We start from the raw sequence: 20,779 nt of genomic DNA on the forward strand, positions 1-20,779 counted from the left end.
GGACCTCAGCTTACATATTACATATGAGCAGATATTAAATCCCAGATGAAGCAGAAAGGTGAAGGTTATTATCATTGTGAAAGATGATCATCTTTTCCTCCTGTGTGTCGTTGTGTGTTCGCACCTCTCTCGTGACAGGGGTTTGGGTTCAGGCCGGAGGACCATCAGAGCGCTGACTGTGCGCGTTGCCGGGGGTGACATGGGGAAGTTTGTGTCCAGGGAACCGGACTTCCGGTGCAGGGGCTCCAACCCAATGGCCCCCGCCATCTCACTCTCGATTGGACAGGAGCCGGCTCGCCCCTGAGACGCCATCGGACAGGAACCTGAGCGGGCGTGGTGGTGATGGGGGTGAGGATGGTGGGCGGGGTCGGTCAATGATGGGTCGCGGGTGGGCGGGGAAGAGGGAGGTGAGCGAGGTTTCTTCTTGGCTGCCGCCCCCGCCAGGAGCTTTAATAAACCACTTGCTTTCCTCTCCTTCTGATGATGGATGGAGTGAATGAAGAGGATGAGTGTGAGATGGAGAGAGATGGAGAGAGATGGAGGAGCACATTAACACAGATGCCGGTGAGATATACAGGAATGAAGGTTTCATAAGGCCCGTCTTGAAAAGAGACACGATTGTTATGAACATGGTGGTAGTGTCAACAATACTTCTACAGAATATTTGCCTTTTCACATTAATCACAAAAATACATTTATGAAACAAATGGACACATATTTTCCTGTTGACTCCATCTGACACAAGGAATCACACAGATAATAAACGCACATTCGTTTCATCAGAGGGACGGCAGTAAAGCAAGGTGAGCTGAGTCCCTTCAATATTCATATCGACTGCCTTTGGAATTCGGAGTGAGACATTTAATGTAAAATAATCTTTTTCATGCTGCTGCGTTGGTGCCAGTGAGGGTTGTTCCGCTTTACAAATGATCCGTTAGGCCTCCCCTTAAAGAAATAGTTCAACAATTTGTGATGGAGACATATTTGTTTCTTTTTTCAGGAGCTTAGATGATCAATACCACTCTAATGTCTGAACGGTAACTGCTGATAATTAGCTAGGTAAGTTACGTGCTGTATCTATAGTTTATTCATGGGTACCACACACTACCCAGGCAGTTTTATAAGAGCAGAAACAGTAGATTTAGCTCAACTATTACATCAAAATAAAAGAGGCAGCTTGATTCCTCTCTGCTTCTGCCTTCTGAGCTTTTAGAGAGAAGAACACAATGGTAATGGACGTGCTTTCTACTCGGATACGCAGAAAAGTCATTGACATAATGTTCACAGCGTGAGTGCTGGCTCAGCCGCCGTGAGTATTTTGAACAGACAGGTGGGCAAACTGGTCGGTTAACGATCCTTCAAGCTGATTACATGTGCTTCAGAGTAATCTATTGATTATAGAGAAAGTCCAGGCAGTCACATTTTTCCATTCATGCTTCATTCTTGCTTGATGATGGGAAGGCGGCACAACACTGCCCAATCAGTCTGACTCTTTGTGATACCAGGAGCACAAAGCAGTTATGTCTCTTCTGCCACGCGGCCTGATTTTACAGTCTCAGTCACGACAACGTGGATCAATACCAAGCATGCCTGAGCATAATTATATTTTCTTATTTTTCGTAGCCTCCATATCATCCCTGACTCTCCCTGAGCCATCTGCTCCTTTCATACGGCTGGATCAAGCATCTTTTTTCAAATGAGTTTTTTCCATCAAGTGCTGTCTTTGTGATGTTGTGATGGACAGTTGTCACGGCAACGGCATAGAGTTGCAAAAGAATGTAAATGAAAAACTCACACTGAATGTGCAATTGGTATTTGTCTGGAGAGACTCTTCAGCAGTCGAGTCACAGCAACCTTTTTGATACCAGGTGCCATTTTTTTATTTGCTGGTTAATTAGTGAGCCATATCAACATTGACGCTGACATTAAGTTATTTATGACACATTAATCTCCGATGGATGTTTAATTGTATTCCATCTGTAACAACTACATACAACATTTAAAAGGTTAAAAAAACGTTTTCTCCAGTAATCAGGACATTTTAATGAGCACTTTATAAGCGGGCTGCCATCCTTGTGAAAACAACCACATCTGACTTGAAATCATTAACCCGATCAACCTTCCACCAATCTGGTTCATCAGCAATAAACTTAACACATTCTGCCAAGAAGGCAACGAGTACAAGCCAATCACAGGCAGAATAGGGCGGGTTTTCACAGAATACCGGTGAGGAAAAAACACCTACTGTCAATAACAGGCTGTCAACTGCCACGCCGGTGAAAGAGGACATTTGGCATCCAATGAGAAGATCGCTATGGAAGAGTTCTGGGAGATATCAGAGGTTCAGGTGGTATTTGTGTGTGTGTGAGCTCTCAGCTTCCGCCGCCTGAATGCGTAAAGACGTGTTTTCTTTGTGTTAAACACACCTTTGATTTGTAATGTTTATTAATGGTTAATGAGTTCGCTTGGCTGTTTTCACATCTCTTTTTATCTCCTTTGCTCCACTTTCTAAACCAACAGTAAGAGCTCATCTTGAGATCATATTTTATTGTAATCTTTTATCGTAAACTTCAATCAATACTATGGAACAATTCAAGTTTTTAGATATATCTATATATTTATTAATTTAGAACTCATTTCCCCGCCAGCTGTCACACAATATTTGCAAGCCTTTCCAGGTGTCTCCGTAATACAGTCAACGACCAAAGAGGTTTAAAGCCAACCTGCTCGTGCTTCATGACGACTGTAAAAGGTTGTCAGAAAACATGGAGGCGATCAAAGTGATTATCTGTCAGAGAAAACGCCAGACCTCAGGAAAACACTGCAGAAATGCTTTGGGCAGCAACTAACATTGGACCGATCCATTAATACCATTTTAATCTGTTCATTCATTGTTTAAAAAATGGTTTAAAAAGCGGCTATGAAAAAATTCTAAAGTTAACATGATTAAATGATTTGTGTTTCAGGTTTAAAGCAACAAAAAGGGGAGAAAAGGGTGAGATAGATAGGGAAAAGGGAATGGACAAAGGTGGAGGAGAGGACAGAAAAGAGAGGAAAGGAGGAAAGAGAAAAGGTGGAGGGACAGGAAGAAAGCGGGGAGGGCAGAGAGAAGGAAGGAAGGAGGTGGGACTGAAAGCAGCCGACAAACAATTAATAATGACTCCCTCTCCTCTTTCATCTGGAGGCTTAAAGGCTGAATCTGCCTCCCGTGTGTGGAGCTCGCCTGTGTGTGTATGCGTGTGTACACACGAGTCACTCTGCTGCTCAACCACCAGATGGCAGCATGCACTCACATTTTAATTCGTGACACAATTTAAATCTATTTTAGCACTGGAGGAGTGCCTTGCTCTGCAGCACACGGGCAGGATACTGGAACTGAACTGGACCTGCAGTGGTGTCCTCCCTCCTCTTTGTTGGTCACACATATAAACAGTATTTATGCTGTAATGTGTGACGTTTTTCTTTCATTCCAAGGACAAATTGCGCACACCCACGTACGTTCATTTAAAAGCAATCCCATCTCGGTAGAACCCAGGTGCTGATGTTGAGGGCGTTTTTACCTCAACCTTTTAGAGTAGGGGCGTTCAGCTATTTAGGGTTGAGAGGACGACAGTGACCGTCCACCCCCTCAAGCTAATTACTCTCTCATTTACTCCCGCGCTTTCAACAATCTTTAGATTCTTTGAGGTAAATACTTTGAACGAAAAAAAATGCTTCTGGTAACGCCATATTTTTAAAAAACTTATTGTTATCATCTAAATTGCTCACAGTTTCTCAAGATATTCTAAAACCCTTTTCTGGACCTGCTGAAAGTCTACAGGCTCTTCTGACAGCATGTACGTTGGCAGCTGCCCTGCATGGAGTCTTCTTGGAAACGCTCGACAAACACATCTGAATGTCCAACATGATTTGTGTCTGTGATGCTGGCTGCATGCGCTCCAGACTGTGTGACAGTGTGTCGAGCAGAGATTACCCTCACTGTGTGTGCCAGACAGTTATCGTAGCTGCTTCATCGTTTCCTCCGTAACAAAGACTGACTCTGTGCAGCTTCATGGCCACCCTCATCGCCCGAAGCCACAAAGGTAAGTGCTGTGAACGAGGGACAGGCAGAATTTGTACAAAGGGGTTTTACAATGTAATATTTTTGGGCTGAGACTGACAACAGTTGATTATTTCTGCCGATACTCAGAATCTTGAAATGTGATCTCCTGAGTTATCCTGACTAAAAAAATGTTTCCCGTCAAGAATCGTCATCTTGTCAGTCCGTAAAAGCTTCCGAAACAGCATTTAGATCATAATTGGAAGCTACAACTACAGCCAAATCCATAATGAGAGCTTGTTGTATTAGTAGCAGCTCATTTAATCTGAGTGAGGCAGGTCGTCACTTCCAAGCATTTCAAAACAAGCTACAATGAATTTGGGATAACAAAAAAAGAACAACACATTTTGTGTCACTTCTGATACGATGAGAATATTCTTTAATATCAGACACTTGGAGCACTTTAACTCCCTTGTTCCAACTTGTATGAGATATATTCAGGATATGAGTAATACACGTGAATCCGGTTCAAGCCATCCTTGAGTGTGACGATGTAAACAAGGCCGCCGCCTGCTGTTCCATAGTCAATGAGCTGTTTGTCAGCTAGCAATAGATTAGCTGTCCCAGACAGTGGAGCCAACAGTGAAACAAATGGAGCTGAGACAGATGCAAGCTTTCGGTGCCATCCTTCACTGTCAGTGCAGCCGATTTAACATCCACAGCTTTACCAAGGCAGGGCTCACAACAGAGGATGGCATTCAGCTTGTGTGCCAGATGCCTGGCTGAATGACACTTGATGAGGTAGGAGGGGACTACTAGCACATGTCGAGACAAAACATCTTTTTGTTTTAAAGCTGATTTGTTGTTAAAAGTTAATCAAGTTAATCAAAACAAGTGTGGTGAATTGTATTTACAAGATGACTTAAACGTCTGGAATCTAAAGAAATCGACGAGATGGAAAGAATGAGCTTCCTTCTGAGACTGAGAATGGACATATACACAGCTAGATGGACAACATATATGTCAAAATAAGGAAGTTGGCAAGTCTCACAGGATTTGGGACTGTGTTAGCACCAGAGGCTCAGTATCTCTTAAAAAGAAAAGCACTATGTTTCACAAAGATGCAACCCATATATATAAGTTTAAAACTAAGTTAAAGATACCCTGTGAATCGAACTCTTTGAATATATTTTCTACTAGAGATCTGTTTGTTGGACTGAAATTCTGATTGACTGAGAACGTTGGTGAAGTGTTGCATGGTTGTTTTGATTTTTTGTTTCCTTATTTCTAATTATTTTCCTGCTTTAACATTTCTATTTTGGTGTTTCTTTATGGCCCTGCATGATGCATGGTGCAAGGTTAATTTGTACTTTATTTTTATTATTATGCACTCTTACTTTTGAAGGTTGTATTTCTGTAAAAATACCGAAATAAAATATCGAGTATAAAAAAATAATATCTGTCTGGATTCAAAGGAAGTGGTGGCACCATGTCACTTTTACTTTCACACTTATTATGTGTGCACAATATTGGGTAGTCTGAAACATGAGGGATTGTGTTCTTTTAACGAAGGTGTTGACTTTCACAGACTCAATATTTGTTTTGTTATATTGAATTCCGTGCTCTGAAAACGGCAGTTGCCTGGCTGGATATTGTCAGATTTAGAGCTGAAACAATTACTTGAAAACCAATTAATTGCAAGAATTGTAATACTCAATCAATCACCTTTGTCATTTTTAAGCAGCAATATCAATTATTCCATAGTTCTAACTTCTCTGTTTGTGAGGAGTAATACATATTTTTGTCGATCAGACATAATAAGCCAATCGAAGAAACAAAACAGATTTTAAATGACAAATCAATTAATCCCAAAAAGCATAATTAAACAATGAAAATAATTGTTAGTTGCACCCCTCCACAGAAGGCTGTATTCTTATTTAATTGAAATTAAATATTCAATAAAATATGATAAATAGCCACTGCCTTTTAATTCTCTCTGGAAAAGAAGTGTGAATTTACTGCATTCAGCTCTTGATTATTCAGGTGGTGAAAACAATAGAAGTTGCATTCTGTAAGACATCTAATTATTCTATTAGAACAAAAGTGCTGATTGAGGGTTAATTGAGGCAACTGCTGGTGTAGATATCAGTATCTATTGGACCCTCTTGCTCATGCATCCACAGAGGATTGTGGGTCAGAACAGCCAGTAAAGCATGCTGACTTGCATTCTGCAAAAGGAGACTGGATGCAGTGGGACATCCTGGAGGCATAATGCATTTACATACTGTGCTTTACGACATACAGGGACAACATCTTTTTTCTGGCATACTAAATAGTCTGGTAGGATGGGTTTTCGAATGCTCAGTGAGAATATGGCATAAGCTTCCAACAAGACGTTTCAGGAGTGAATGCTCCAGGCGAGGATAAACGAAGGGAAACATTAGGAGAACGGACAAAGGGCAGACTAGGATGTCACACGGCTGCTCTTGCGTATGTCGGGATTTGTAAAATACCCCCCCTGACTTGCAGGGGAACACTTGAAGAGAGCGCTCATGGGGGTGGGGTATATGTGGCGAGCTCACCTGCTGGCACACTTCAACAGTGTTTGTGTAATTATTCTCACTGACTGAGGCGGGGAGACAAAAGATACACACTCCATCTTTAAAATAAGACAATAATAGTTAACACTCAGCAAAAAAAAGTGCTTTCGTTGTTTGTGAGGATGAGGCTCACCTTCTCTGGTTTAGGAGCAAGGACGCCCTGGGTTGAGGCGTGGGAGGGGCCCGGCACTGGCGGCGGCAGTGGACTGGCTGGGTCCCTGTTGAGGTGCGCCGCTGACACGTTGGGAGGTGTGAGGCAAGAGAGAGGGGATGAGAGGGGGAGGAGGGGCCTGGAGGCGGGAGAGGAGAGGGGCGAGGGCCCTAGACTGGGTCCTGGAGACACCATGGAGAGAGGGCGACCAGATTGGCCGTTGCAGCGTGAGGGGGAGGAGCTCTGAGGACGCAGCGGGGAGAGGGCCACTGAGGGGCGCTCGGGGCTTCCAGCAGGAGGACTGTGGACTAAAACAGACAGAAACACATGTTAGTTATTAGAATTGAAAGAACACTTATAATAAGTGCAGTCATCACGAGTCCTGAGAGGGAACATGCCAATGTCTTTGGAGCACTCAATATCTAAGCAGCGATATGGTATTGAAATAATCTATGTCTTTGGTACAGTATGTGGGCCTAGCAATATTATAAAAACAGATGCACTTAAAGACACAGTACATTTGTGGTCTGACTAAAAACCACAAACTTTAAAAACGACTGGCTGAGATGTCCGGACTTTTCTGAGCCTTTAATTTGTAGGAGATCATTTGGTGCTCATAAGGATAAAAGTACACAGAAATACACACCCACATAAACATAGATACATGTACATGCACTCACAATAACACACTCACACATACAGACACACACACACACACACACATACACACACACAGGGTTGCTAGCCACCTGCTCTTCTACACTGCAGTCCTCAGGCAGAAATCCGTAGAGAGGCGCACTGGTCATGTGATAAAACCACTAAACGCCAGAACTATGCACATACTTTATTTTGTAATGGAGACCAGATGTGTGTGTGAGTGCGTGTGTTTGTGTGTGTGTGTGTCTGTTTGTGTGTATGTGAGAGTGAAAGAGGGAGAGAAAAACAGAGGGAGAAAAGAGGTGGACGGAGATGAAGCTCTGTCATTACGCCTCCATAAAACAAAAAGCAAGTGATGTCATTCAGCTGTGTTTGGTAGTCTGTGTGTGTATGTGCGTGGGAGTGCACATGCCTTTGTGTGCGTTATTTTCGGCCGTGTTCTCACAGTGTGTAAACTTCAGCCTTCCAAAAGAAAGGCTCGCCATTATAATCTCAGAGGGAGAAAGAAAGCATGCGATGAGAAAGAAAAAAGGGTTCGGGAGAGATGAATAGACTCTGAGTGGAGAACAAGGTTGATATGAATGTCGTAATTGCGCGAAATTGTGAGTCGCAGTATGTTCTTGTCACTATTCTGAAATAACAGCTCATAGTGGTGAGTCAGTGGGCTCGAAGAGAGCACGGAAAGAGGGCGTGAGGATAGGTGCATTATATTTGCTCCTAAAAACAGAACCACATACATGTTTTCATTGCAAAATTGTTGTGAGCATGATGGGTCCGGGTTCCAGCTGTCACCTCGCGGAGAGCGACTTGCCTCCGGGCGCTCTGTGTGCTTTTCTTCCAACAGTCAAAAGACATGCGGGTTCCGGTCATCCTTGGGGCCTTTCGAGGTGACAGTATAATTGCAATGCCGCCGGTTCAGGTTGCATGTCACCCCTCATCTCTCTTCCCTCGCTTCCTATGACCTCTGTCCTCTCTCTCCTATCTTCGAAAGGCTAAAGTGCCTGACAAAAATGCATCACGAGGTGAGGTTTATTGTAGACTCAAAATGTCCTGTAGATGTGAGCGTGAGTGTGTTTGCCTGTCCTTTTAAGCGATTTAAATCCCGATTTAAGTCTTTAAATGTAGAAAATTGCTGAAAGGAAAAAAGTTGGATTTTAATTGTAAATCTAAAGAGCTATGATGCATATATTGGTCTAATTTTGGTGTTGTAATGAGATGCTTAAAAGTCTTATCATAATATAATTTGTATATTCAAATGTTGATGATGTTGATGTTATTCATTTGTATATTTACTAATCAATATTATATTACTCAGTAATAACGGACTAGGGTGATAAAATGCTGCACGATGCACAATCTGCTCTCTGCTCCTTTAAGCATGTTGGCTGGTGAGGAGTAATATTGCAGAACAGGGCATGAAAAACATCAGACACAGTCACATTAACATGTAAGTAAATACTGCCTTTTCACTCGCTTAACATTTCTCTGGAGGGATGCAACAAGATTCGCTTCTCCTTTCACATGGTCCCTTATGGGAGGCTTTAATGTTGGGAAGAACATTATGAATTGTTTCTTTACTATGGTATGTAGGGAGTGTGCCGTTGTGTAAATCAGTGAACATGTGATCCGGATTGATCAATAGGCTGGTGAAGGAGGAACACAACTGTTCTGAATGTTTCATGAATCCGGTGCTGAATGATGAAACCCATGATGTGTGTTGGTCACATTGTGTGAGGGTCCTGTTCTGCTCACCCAGCTGCATTGAGGTGCGTGCCTGGTTAACCATATGCTGACTGGAGCGCAGGCAGTTCCTCAGCTGGGCGGCGGCAGTTTGCGGCGAGGAGGCGGGACCGGTGGTGTTCACAGAGTTTATTAGTGGGGTGGAGGGACGAGACGAAGAGGGCCCTGGGGGCCCCGGGGACGAAGGGTCGGAGATTTTACCACACCCACTTCCTCCTCCTCCACCTGGACTGGACGATGACGATCCGCGAGAAGCGCCAACTCCAAACGGAGCCCTGCAGAGGAGAGAAGAGTGAGGGATATTGGCTTGTCATTGGATGTTTAAACTTGACACTTTAAACTCTGCCAAAGTTTGTGATTTCACTGTCATTATCTGACCGGTTGATCGGCACGACTTAATGTCCGACTGTAACAATACGGAGCTGCAGGCTGCTCTAGTTTCTGTCTGCAGATTGCTGAATGGCAGAACAGTGAGCTGAACACTATTGACTCGGCGGTATTCACACTCTTATGGCCGCTCATTGACTTCCCGTCACACACATACAGAGTTATGGCTTTCTCTGTGTGTGTGCATGCATGTGTGTCCCACTAGAAACAGCAAAGGCATTGACAGATTCTTTGATTTGAGTTTTTCTATGGACTGCTTATTGGGTTTGGTGGGCTTTTAAAAGCCTATAAAGATATTCACCAGCCGCTGGTTTTGTTTTGGCTTGTGAGTCTCTGTGTTTGGCTGTTGTCATTATCCTATTACCAGATGTCTCTATAGTTTTAGTTGCTATCATTACCTGTTAAGACTTCAAACTAATTTATAAGAGAAGACAATCATCCTTAACACCAACCATCCTCATGAAGCAGCATGTGTGCCACAACATGTAAAGACAAATACAAAAATAATTCAGGATGTCTATCGATTGAAATAACTAACGGTTTAATATGGAGTCTGATTAAATAAAATAATGTGTTTGTATCAATCATTTAAATAAATTCCACAACAAATATGTAAATATTCAAATTGCATTTCAAAAAGGCTGTTTGGGGGCCTGTACTGGTATAACTCAACAATGTGTGCGTGTGCATGTGTGCGTGTGTATGGGCATCTTTGGAAACCTCTTATTATCATATTGAAACATGTCTGAGCTGCACTGCAGACAAAGCAGGGGGAAGAGGTAAGGAAAGGGAGGGAGGGAGGGAGGGAAGGAGAAATGCTTGCTTAAAAATAACAAATTGCCTCTCATTTGATTACTGGCCTGTCCTCTCTCTCTCTCTCTCTCTCTCTCTCTCTCTCTCTCAGATTGCATAACTGCACAATATGAAGCAGCCATTCATATCAAGTGAAGAGGGACACCTGCTGTTTTGCTGCCATTTCATCTCTTTGTACCATTTCCTCTTTATATGACTCACTTTCTCTTCCTATTTTCAATTTCAATTTCTTTCCAACGTTCTCCAAATCGTTCTACCTTTCTCTCATTTTCTTTTTCCGCCCCTCTCAGTCTTTTCCGCATTCCCTCCACCTTAACCTTCTTGTCTATCCTGCAGAACCAGATCTTTCTTTTCATCATCTCATTATCTCTCTCTCCCTTATTTAATGTGTTCTTCCTATTTCTGTTATTCAAATTCTCCTTTGCTTTAATTTTCTTCTTTTCTCCGTTTTTGTTTGACTGCATCCCAGAGCAGAATACAGATCAGATGAACAGCCACTACAAATGTTTTTTTATTTATACAGTAATAACAAGGCAGTTAAATTGATAAATATGATTTCAGCACACTTATTTTTGGGTTTTATGTGGTTTTAACAGCAATAAGTAACAGTGTTTTGGATGCCAAAAGTAACGATGATGATGATGATGATGATGGTAATCATGATGATGACGATAGTGATCAACACTTAGTATGTGGTAGCCCAACATCAGAACCATAATCAACTATCTGCTGTTATCTGGGTTATATTGTATTACAATCAAATTGTAAATACCTCAGGACCCCTATGTCTATTATTTTCCTAATTCTAATTTAAAGTTAAATCAGTGATTTCATATTCTAATCAATACTGTAAAAACTGGGTTTGTTTGTTTCCTTCTGAAAAAGTGCAGAGTTCACAGTCGTTTACAATCCCTTCCAGATAATTACTTCTCAGGATATGTTATCTCTGGTTTGACAGTGTCGTGTGGAACCGAGTCTGAAGCCTCCGGTGTTATGGAATAAAACTGTATTCTGCGATTGTGCCTTCGCCAACTTAAGCCCCAAAACATAATCTTTGTGACGAGTGGCAGCGTAAGTACACAGAAACACGAGTGCAATTACATGCCATAACAGTTAGATGACACTGCTCTGTCTGATTTGTATGTTCAGCTTCTGAAGCCAGGAAATTATCACAAAACATTACAACGCGACTGCGCTACCACTGCCTGTGTGTGACAAAAGGAGGGGCCTTTGTCCGATTGTACTGCTCGCCAGTGTTCACATGACCAAATGACACAAACGACAAGTGGAGCAAAGGTTTGAAATACCAGCGCCAGATGGAAACGACATGCACTGCAGAAGGAGAAGAAGCTCCCTGAGCCACCCATCTCTCACCTGCATGACTTAGCTAAACTTACACTAACAGTTCATTACAACTGCAGCAGGCAGAGGGATTGGAGAGGAACAGCTGTCAGGAACATGTGGTTCTTGTCCCTTTTCCATCTTGGGCAAAAGAAGTGATATACTGTACTATAACTGCACACCACCAACATTGCTTGCTTTTATCTGGATGATGTGACGTTCCTAGGAATATCTACCCCCACAATACCTCCCCATGCCCAATCCTGAGCTCACTGACCTGGACACAGGGGTGACGTAATTTCCCGGGAAGACACCACAGGCAGCAGTTCTCAGTGAGGTGCCTTTGAACCACCCGTCTTGACACTTCTCTGTCACCCGATACATCTCTCCTTTCCTAAGCTCAAGCTCATCAGCCTTCTGGGGCTTGTAGGCGTATAAAGCCAGATATCTGTGGAACAAAGGCAACAGTCAAATTACAAAGTCATTTTAAGTCAGCAGGAAATCTTGAGAAACTGTTCACTAAATACCAATTATCTCCCATGTGGATTACCCTAATATGTATTATGCAAAGTAAAAGCAAAGCCATTACAATGGAAAATAACTGAAAGAAGAAAGAAATGAATTAGCAAATGAATCCTTTACAATCGAAGTCTTTGTCAGTGTGTTAAGATCGGAGGAGAGAACACCACATTTGGATGCTCTTTAACTTGAATCAGAGAGCAAATAACTCCTCTGGTATCAAGAAAATGTCTCAAGAATATTCATCATACTTTCTTTTGTTGTTATCAAAATAAGTTTAAATTCTGTTGTGGGATTGCAATAACTTTTCGCAATTTATCTTTTTACGAAATAAAAAATAAGACAAAAGAAGTGTAGATTTCATCTTATTTATAGTTCTACCAACTTTATGAAACCACCAAACCATATTTTGATTTACAATAGGATTTGTCAGCCCAAAGAGAGGAACTGTGGAGGTTGATCCTCCCACCAGAAACCATCCATTTCCCCAAAAGTGGGAAAGCAACTAGAAATATGAGAGCCTGTTTGAGGATATCAGTGATTGATCTCATTTAGCATCAAAAATCTACACAAAATGTTTATTTCAGAGTATTCGTTCGTAAGATATGACTACCAGTCAAGGAAGTTGTGTTGTTTTTACCTTAACAACAAAACTCACTTACACAGTTTGACTGAAGATAACAATAAATAGGGAATTCTGAGATATAGTTGAGATAAAGTTTCTCAGGCAAAAATCCTGAACATATCACTTTCTTTGCCATAATTTAAATGATCTGAGATAACAGATACATTCTCTTTCACAGAAAGGGACTTGGTTTTCATTAAATATTATAGTATGGAAATCATTAAATATGTTCTACTATGACTACAATCTGTATTCAAATATCAACAGACCAATTTACAAAATATTAGCATGTTAACCAGAATCAACAAACTGTGACCTATATCAAATAAACTTTGACAAAACAAAGTTTCAGAATCAGAATAGACTGACTCACATAAAATCTAAGATTTACGACTGCTTTAATATTGTAACCTGGGATTAATTATATTCTCAATGACAATTCAAATAATTTGAGGCTGAATGCATGAATACTCCCTTCCAAATGAAATGCAATGGGTAATCAATATGTATTTGTTTACCTGGCCACTAACAGGGAAGCTTTATATGTGTTGAGTATTGTGTATTCCATCTACGTTCACACATAAAGAAGTGTCTGGTCGTGTGGCTGGGAGACATTCATAGTACGTAATGCCAGACTCCGACAGAAGACGATAAGGCCACAGAATAAACAAGCCCTATATGCGCTGCCTCCCCTGTTGCCATGGTAACAGATGTGGGGACCATCTCCCGTCTCCCCATGGCAACAGGAATAGTTGCCAGGTCAAGATGGAAAAGTCCGACCTCATCAGTAGAACAAACCCTACCCCGGACGTGTGTGTGTGTGTGTCTGTGTGTGTCTGTGTGTGTCTGTGTGTGTGTCTACCTGGCGCTACTTGGAAGGTGATATTACTGAAGCTAACAATGTTGCATATTTGACTCGCATCCTGCAGGAAGGACACCAGTTAATAGTAAACAGCCTGGCACTTGCCAAAACCAAAAACCTCATACTGACCTTGGAAGAGGTAATTACTGACCCAATGTCCTTACTTTCCAGAAATATCCCCAAATGCCCTCTCAAGGTCTAAAAGCAAAATTGGTCTGCACAAGGATGGATGTACAGGAGCATAAACACACACTCACCTTGAAGATACCTGGATCTTTCTGGCAGTTACCTGATAGATTCATTGTGAGGTAAATTATAGAACCGTCTTGTTTAGCATTGGCACCTCACCAACACCAACCATCTGGATGTGACTAGTGAGGTTAAATTGACACTATAATTTAATTAGGCTTGTGAGTGTGTGTACGGTGTTTGTTTCCGCTCTTGATCCATTCAAGAAATGATCAAACTGTGAAGTAATTTAAGTCAATAGCAAAGCTTCCAACAGCAGCTTATGAACGCCCACTTTGTTTGTCTCACTGAGTCATATTACTCATCTCTTGTAATATGTGTCAGTATTGTCTGAATGTTGTCGCACATTTAGAGAGCAAAGTCCAGTTGATGAAGCCCAGGGGGTTTAGAAGGGCAATTATGTAATCACAACATCCGCTTTTCAGTTTTTGCCTGTGCTCCTCATCTCTCTTTCCCTCTCCCCTCATTTCCTGTCGGTCCACGAACAAATAAAGTAAAGATTCCCAAAAATCCATAAAGGCTGACACAACCAGCATCTATGTATGTATATATAATATATATATATATATATATATATATATATATAACTGCATGTATTGTGAACTCAAGATATATCCAGTACTGCATGTGTTAGTAAGGACTAAGCACCATATTGTTTGTTGTCCATTTGAAAATGTTTTTTCAAATAATAATACATATACATACCAGGCTGTACTATGAAATGCATAATGTAGTGATGTCTGTGCTGTTGGAAGCCTTGTTATGAAACACCGATGCACTGTGATCACACAGCTGAAGGAATGGTGTGTGACTGTATTTTTTCTTTCTGAGGAGGATTTGATCCTTGACCAGTGGAGGAGTAAATGTGGTTGCACAGGTGGTGGAACGAGGCCAATAACTCTGGGCACAAAAGAGGAAATATTTGTAACGCTGCCAAGAGGCGGGCTCTGAAATCATGTTTGGATCTCAGGCACATATCCGCTCGGCTGTAAAACAGAACGGGTGTTTGGAAGTAAGGAGGCACTATCTGACAGCACCCTGGGGTGTACTCACATGTTGAGTGGCAGCTGAACCTTGGCATGGGCCAGCAGCTCAGAGGTTATGGATGCCACTTTGGGCTGCACCAAGAAAGGAGAGGGACCCGGGTGAGATGCGTCCTACAGACACACAGAAAAGATACACACATCCAGATCTAGTGGTTTCCATTTAACACAAAACATCTTTTGCAATGTGTGCCAGCAGTCATTGCAGCTTTTCAGTATGTGTCCTGGGTATTATTCAAAAACACATTGAAGCCAGGTGTGAATGCCACCTGAGGCAATACATGTAAAAGAAATGTGTCTCCAGCTTCCAGCTGTCAGAAACAGGAATGCTGTTACTCACATAGAACTGTCAGAGGAGGTGATTGGGGAATACGTTAATCAAATCTCGAGTGCAGAGAAATAGCCACGGTGAACTCTGGCGTGCAAAACGTACATACATGTGTACTGCATATACTGTTTATGTATGCTTAGAGCCCGGCCAAGAAATAATATATTGGCTGATAAAACCTTTTTTAAGGTCTTTTTAGAGTAAGTGCAAACACAATTGTGAGAATAAATCGCAAGGTCCATGTATATTTCCAGTAATACTTCTGTACTTTAACTTAAATGTGCAGTGTGTAAGAATTGGCAGTATGACAACTACGGTGGCCAATAAAAAAACGTGAATGGCCCAATCAAAAGCGTTTGTTCTCTCATACCATCCATCTAAATGTTATTTTCCTCAGACTGCTTTGGTCCCCTTTGAATGTGTCGCCTGCATTTGTTTTACTTTGAATAATCTCCTTCGATGTTTGTGTTGTCTGCACTTGTTTCATAATCACTTTATCAAGCATTGAAAATAAATAAATACATAAAGACAGTTTTTGGTTTGTCAAACTGTAGAAGCATAGCAGCCGGCTCCACGACAAGTCCCTACAAACAAATGTAGATATAAACACAATCAAAACAATTCTAATTTTTAGATGATTAAGCACGAAAGAAAACATTCCATGATCCAAACCGCTCATCCTATTTAGGGTTGCTAGAGTTGATCCAAGCTGACATTGGGCACACATAGAGAGACAGACAGACATTCACGCAATTTAGAGTCTAAGTACATTCCTGCCAATAGATCTGACTACACACAGTTCCTTTATGTAAAAGCGTAAATGCAGAACCTTTTCTTGTAATGAAGTGTTTTACGTGTATCTCTTCATCCTTATTCTTGGATCAAACTACCACCACTGCTACATATAACTCTAATTATAGTGTGTATGTATGTGTTTGTGTGTGTACCTGGATGCGTGCTGCAGCTCTGGGGTCAGATGAGCTGATGAGGACCGGGTGGGAGATCTCCATACTGTGCCTGTTGTTGAGCTGGGCGGCCCTCTGGCTGACAGACAGCGCAGAGAACGAATGCCTCTTTTTGGCGTTTTTCTTCCCCTCGCTTCTCCGATGGGCAGATCCATTTCCATTGGACGGGGAAGCACTGGGGGAGGGGCCAGGAGAGCAGGGGCCCAGCGGGGCTGGTTCAGAACTCGGACCTGGAGCGCTAGTTGGCGCGGGCTTGTCCATCTCCATCAACTGCTTGGCGGTTTCATTTAACTGAGAGGGGAGGAAGAGGAGAAGCAGGTGTGTGACCGAACAAAAGAAGGAAGGAAGAGAGGAACGGTTCATGTGTTCACGTGATTTAAATCCTCGGTGGTTTATATCCATAACAAGATCCTCCACTTGTTTTTGTTGGCAGCTCTTCAAAAGCACAACAATCACCGCTTACAACAGCTGGTCCAGCGAGCTTCCCTGTACACAAATACTCTCACACAACTTCACCAAACGTGAGTCAGGGTTGTTCTTTCTTTTATCACTGTGGTTTCATATCTCTGGATCAAATCTGATTCAGTTGTTTCGAATTAAATTTGATATAATTCCAACTTGATGGTGCTCCATGTAGGTTTCTCTTCAAGACATTAAGAACAAAAGTAATTTAAACTCTCAAATACGGAGCAGTTGAATGACCAAAACTCTAATTTAACAATGAAATTGATCGTAAAAATCCTTGACACACACACACACACACAAACGCACACACACACACACACACACACACACACACACAACACTCTGCTACTGTAAAATAGCAAACTAAATGTCTTGCATTTTGTATTCAAGCAACACAGTGAGGATGTGATGATTTCCCACAATAGTAATGTGCTTGTAACCTGTCATCTCTTTTCTAATGAGGACCACAACAAGCTTTTAACTTTATTTTATCTTTATCCTGAACAATTCTAATTGCATGTCAGAACTTGTTGATTACAGTCTCATATTTCATTTTAGTCTCAGCAAATAGATTTAAGAAGTAAAGATTACTTTTAGCACAGAGTAAACAATAAGGTGTTTATATCTAATGGTCTGCTCACAGCTCTGGATATGTTTTCATGTGGTGGCTGTTTTTTTCTTAATTTGTTTCTAATCAGACATTTCTGAGGAATATACAGTACACCTGGTTTAAGGTACCAGAGAGCATTGTGTTTGTTACTGCATATTTCTGGGGGGTTTCAGGCCCTATAGAATAAAGTGTTGCTGAGTGGTGTAAGTATAGCTTATGCCATTTAGAGTTTCAATGTCCAATGGACTGGCGGCCTGTCCAGGGTGTCCCCTGCCTTCGCCCTATGTCAGCTGGGATCGGCTCCAGCGCCCCCGCGACCCTAATGAGGATAAGCGGTATTGATAATGGATGGATGGATGTCTAATTTGTTGAAGATTTTAAAAGAGGGGACAGCGGAGACAATGCATCAGTTTGTTGAAATGTTGTGTTATGAAGAAAGAAAGATAGACAGTTTCCTTTTGTGTTCCCCAGCATCAGTTGAAAATCCAGTATTCTCGCACTTTCATATCAATGCGTCTCCTAATTTCATGAGCACCGTCATCTAAAATGTGTCTCGTGTCTGTCATGTTGGATTTTTGGGGACCACTGCTTTCTTAATCTGTGCTGATCATTTGTGATCTGTGACGCTGAAGAGATCAGGTCATTTTCCGCTACCTGCAACAATAAATGTATCATTTTATGTATATAAAAGGGTAGTGTAGGTCTGTTCTATTAATCCGAGCTGCCGTTACAGTCTGTAATTCCAGAAACCATATCAATAAGCTGTAGAGCTGATACTTGTTTGTGTCATGAAAGGATGGAAGTTCCATATACACAGTGTTAAAAATGTATTGTCAAAGTATAATGACTCTTTCATAGACAATAGCAAGAGTAAATACAACCAATTTAGCTCCTGTGTTGGTGTAAATATTCAGAGTTAAACATGTTTGTGTAACATATACAGTGTTAAAGTAAATTGACTGACAGAGTTATTACAACTAGAGCAGGAGTAAAATGTCCAGTGTTGATAAAAACATTCACTCTGGAAAGCTCCGCCTCCCTCCTTCTCCTTTCAAATTGAGTTTCATCACACGCGTTTTAATTCTTGAAAGACTGCGTTAAGTTTCTCTAAATTTCTTATTTATATCAAACGTTGATATTTCAACATTTTAGAATAACTCTATACTGTGTTCAACTTACACTCAAACTGTTTTTGTGTCTTGAAATACTGAATTGCAGACGGCCAACGTGACCGAGTCAAAAGCTACACAGTAAAATTGGCAGTGTCAGTGTGAATGTACTCTTTAAGTGTTCATTTGACATTGCCAATTTTACTGTGTATGAGCTATCACAACATTGTGCCAAAGTATGTTCTGCCCTGTGGTTGTAAGCACATCTTATTTGGAAATGGGAAAACAGTGCGTGTGTTTGACGATTGAAGAGCTTCGCGGTAGTTTGGGTGGGCACAAAAGCCGGCTGGCGTTCATTAATTCCAGTCACTCCAACACTCACACTGCTTCTCAATGTTCCCAAACTACCTGCTGCTTGCAATTTAACTCTCTACCTCCCCTTCCTCATTCAGCAGTGCCATTTGGTGTGGTTTCAAGATTTTTTTCCCTTTCTTTTATGCGCTCATGTTCATCTATGTTGTCTATCTCAGGGGGTTCGTGAGTTCAGCTCATAGTCTGTTTTTAAAGCTTGTTCTGATTGGTTCCAGAGCATCAATTGGGCAGAGTGACGCTGCCAAATTTAAAGTAACTGTGAAAAGAAATAGTTAAAAGCTCAACGTGAATAGATATCCCGGTTGAAGCCCACTTTTAAGACAGACGTTATATGTATATATAAATCCGGAGGGTTAAAATCCTGCAACGTTCTCCATGAACACCAGAGGGAAAGATATTTCTCAGAAATGCCTCAGTGTAAGTCTTTATGCAGAGGATGCTATATATCATTACCTCTGCACACTGTGAGCTGTGTTGTCTCTACAGAGTAGAAGCAAATACTACACGGACAGTATTGTTAAATCACTCAGTGAGCTCTAACAGGGAAACTGAGATATTGTGTATCATTGAACTTGGTCTTCGGACCACAGCCTAACAATGTGGAAACCGGGACACATTATTAACTAACACAATAACACAAAAATTACAAAATCTTCATCTTCAGCCCTGTAACACATTTACATTGTAATCATGTCTGCTTAGCGTAACCTCAAACTCCTAAACAATCCCTGGAGACAAAGTCAAGCACGTCTTACTGTGTGTGTGTGTGTGTGTGTGTGTGTATTGGGTGGGTATCTATGTGTGTGTAAGAGAGTGCAGTGCGTACAGCACCCACCCATCTGTGCTCAGTGTTGGTGATAGCACATTTCCATATTAAGAGATATGCTAATCAAGCCAACTCATATGCTAATAAGCATGATGGATTGATGCTGCAGAAACAACTCAGTTTGCAAGAGGACACATGCACGCACACACGCACACAGACAGGCACACACAACAAAGGTCAACAAGGTAACACACTTGTGTACTCCTTAACATAATACACTACCGTTCAAAAGTTTGGGGTCATCCAGACAATTTTGTGTCTTCCATGAAAACTCACTTTTATTTATCAAATGAATTGAAAATTGAATAGAAAATATAGTCAAGACATTGACAAGGTTAGAAATAATGATTAATATTTGAAGTATTAATTTTGTTCTTCAAACTTCAAGCTCAAAGGAAGGCCAGTTGTATAGCTTATATCACCAGCATAACTGTTTTCAGCTGTGCTAACATAATTGCACAAGGGTTTTCTAATCAGATATTAGTCTTCTAAGGCGATTAGCAAACACAATGTACCATTAGAACACTGGAGTGATAGTTGATGGAAATGGGCCTCTATACACCTATGGAGATATTTCATTAGAAACCAGACACTTCTACCTAGAATAGTCATTTACCACATTAACAATGTATTGTGTGTATTTTTGATTAATGTTATCTTTATTGAAAAAACAGTGCTTTTCTTTGAAAAATAAAGACATTTCTAAGTGACCCCAAACTTTTGAACGGTAGTGTATATAAAAAACAATCAAGTAACTTAACCTCGAATTCCAGTGTGTGCCTCCACGTACAGCAGTCACACACACAATCACACCAATGACAGCTCCTCTTTAACTACCACTGCTATAGTGCCCGGTCATGCCACAGTAAAGAAGACAAGGGGGGGGTGTGACAGATTGTTGAAAGAGACAATTCTGCTCTTGGTGCTTTTGGCTGAATGAAATCTCCAAGGTCATCTCTTACGTATTGAGCTATATGTTGTCTGTGCTCTGTGTCTTTTGGAGGGTGGCTGCTCTCCCCAGGTAATACTAGACTTGAGCTGACCATCTGCATTGTGAAAAGGGTAAGGCAGCAAGATA

General features: G+C 41.4%; 1 protein-coding gene across 2 annotated transcripts in view; it reads right to left on the minus strand.

The window, feature by feature from the left end:
* The window catches only part of LOC130208817 (E3 ubiquitin-protein ligase SH3RF3-like), a 78,957-nt gene that overhangs the window by 4,220 nt on the left and 53,958 nt on the right, over positions 1-20,779 (minus strand). Inside the window, exons 4-9 of one of the 2 annotated variants that reach the window (XM_056438163.1) lie at positions 16,302-16,610; positions 15,037-15,140; positions 12,006-12,176; positions 9,200-9,462; positions 6,773-7,098; positions 125-477 (exon numbers count right to left, since the gene is read on the minus strand). In XM_056438163.1, coding sequence (XP_056294138.1) covers positions 125-477; positions 6,773-7,098; positions 9,200-9,462; positions 12,006-12,176; positions 15,037-15,140; positions 16,302-16,610 — 1,526 coding nt within the window. The remainder of the gene's footprint in view (positions 1-124; positions 478-6,772; positions 7,099-9,199; positions 9,463-12,005; positions 12,177-15,036; positions 15,141-16,301; positions 16,611-20,779) is intronic. The other variant, XM_056438171.1, reaches the window with a different exon arrangement.

The sequence above is a fragment of the Pseudoliparis swirei genome, chromosome 2 (assembly GCF_029220125.1).
Source record: "Pseudoliparis swirei isolate HS2019 ecotype Mariana Trench chromosome 2, NWPU_hadal_v1, whole genome shotgun sequence".
Taxonomy (NCBI): domain Eukaryota; kingdom Metazoa; phylum Chordata; class Actinopteri; order Perciformes; family Liparidae; genus Pseudoliparis; species Pseudoliparis swirei.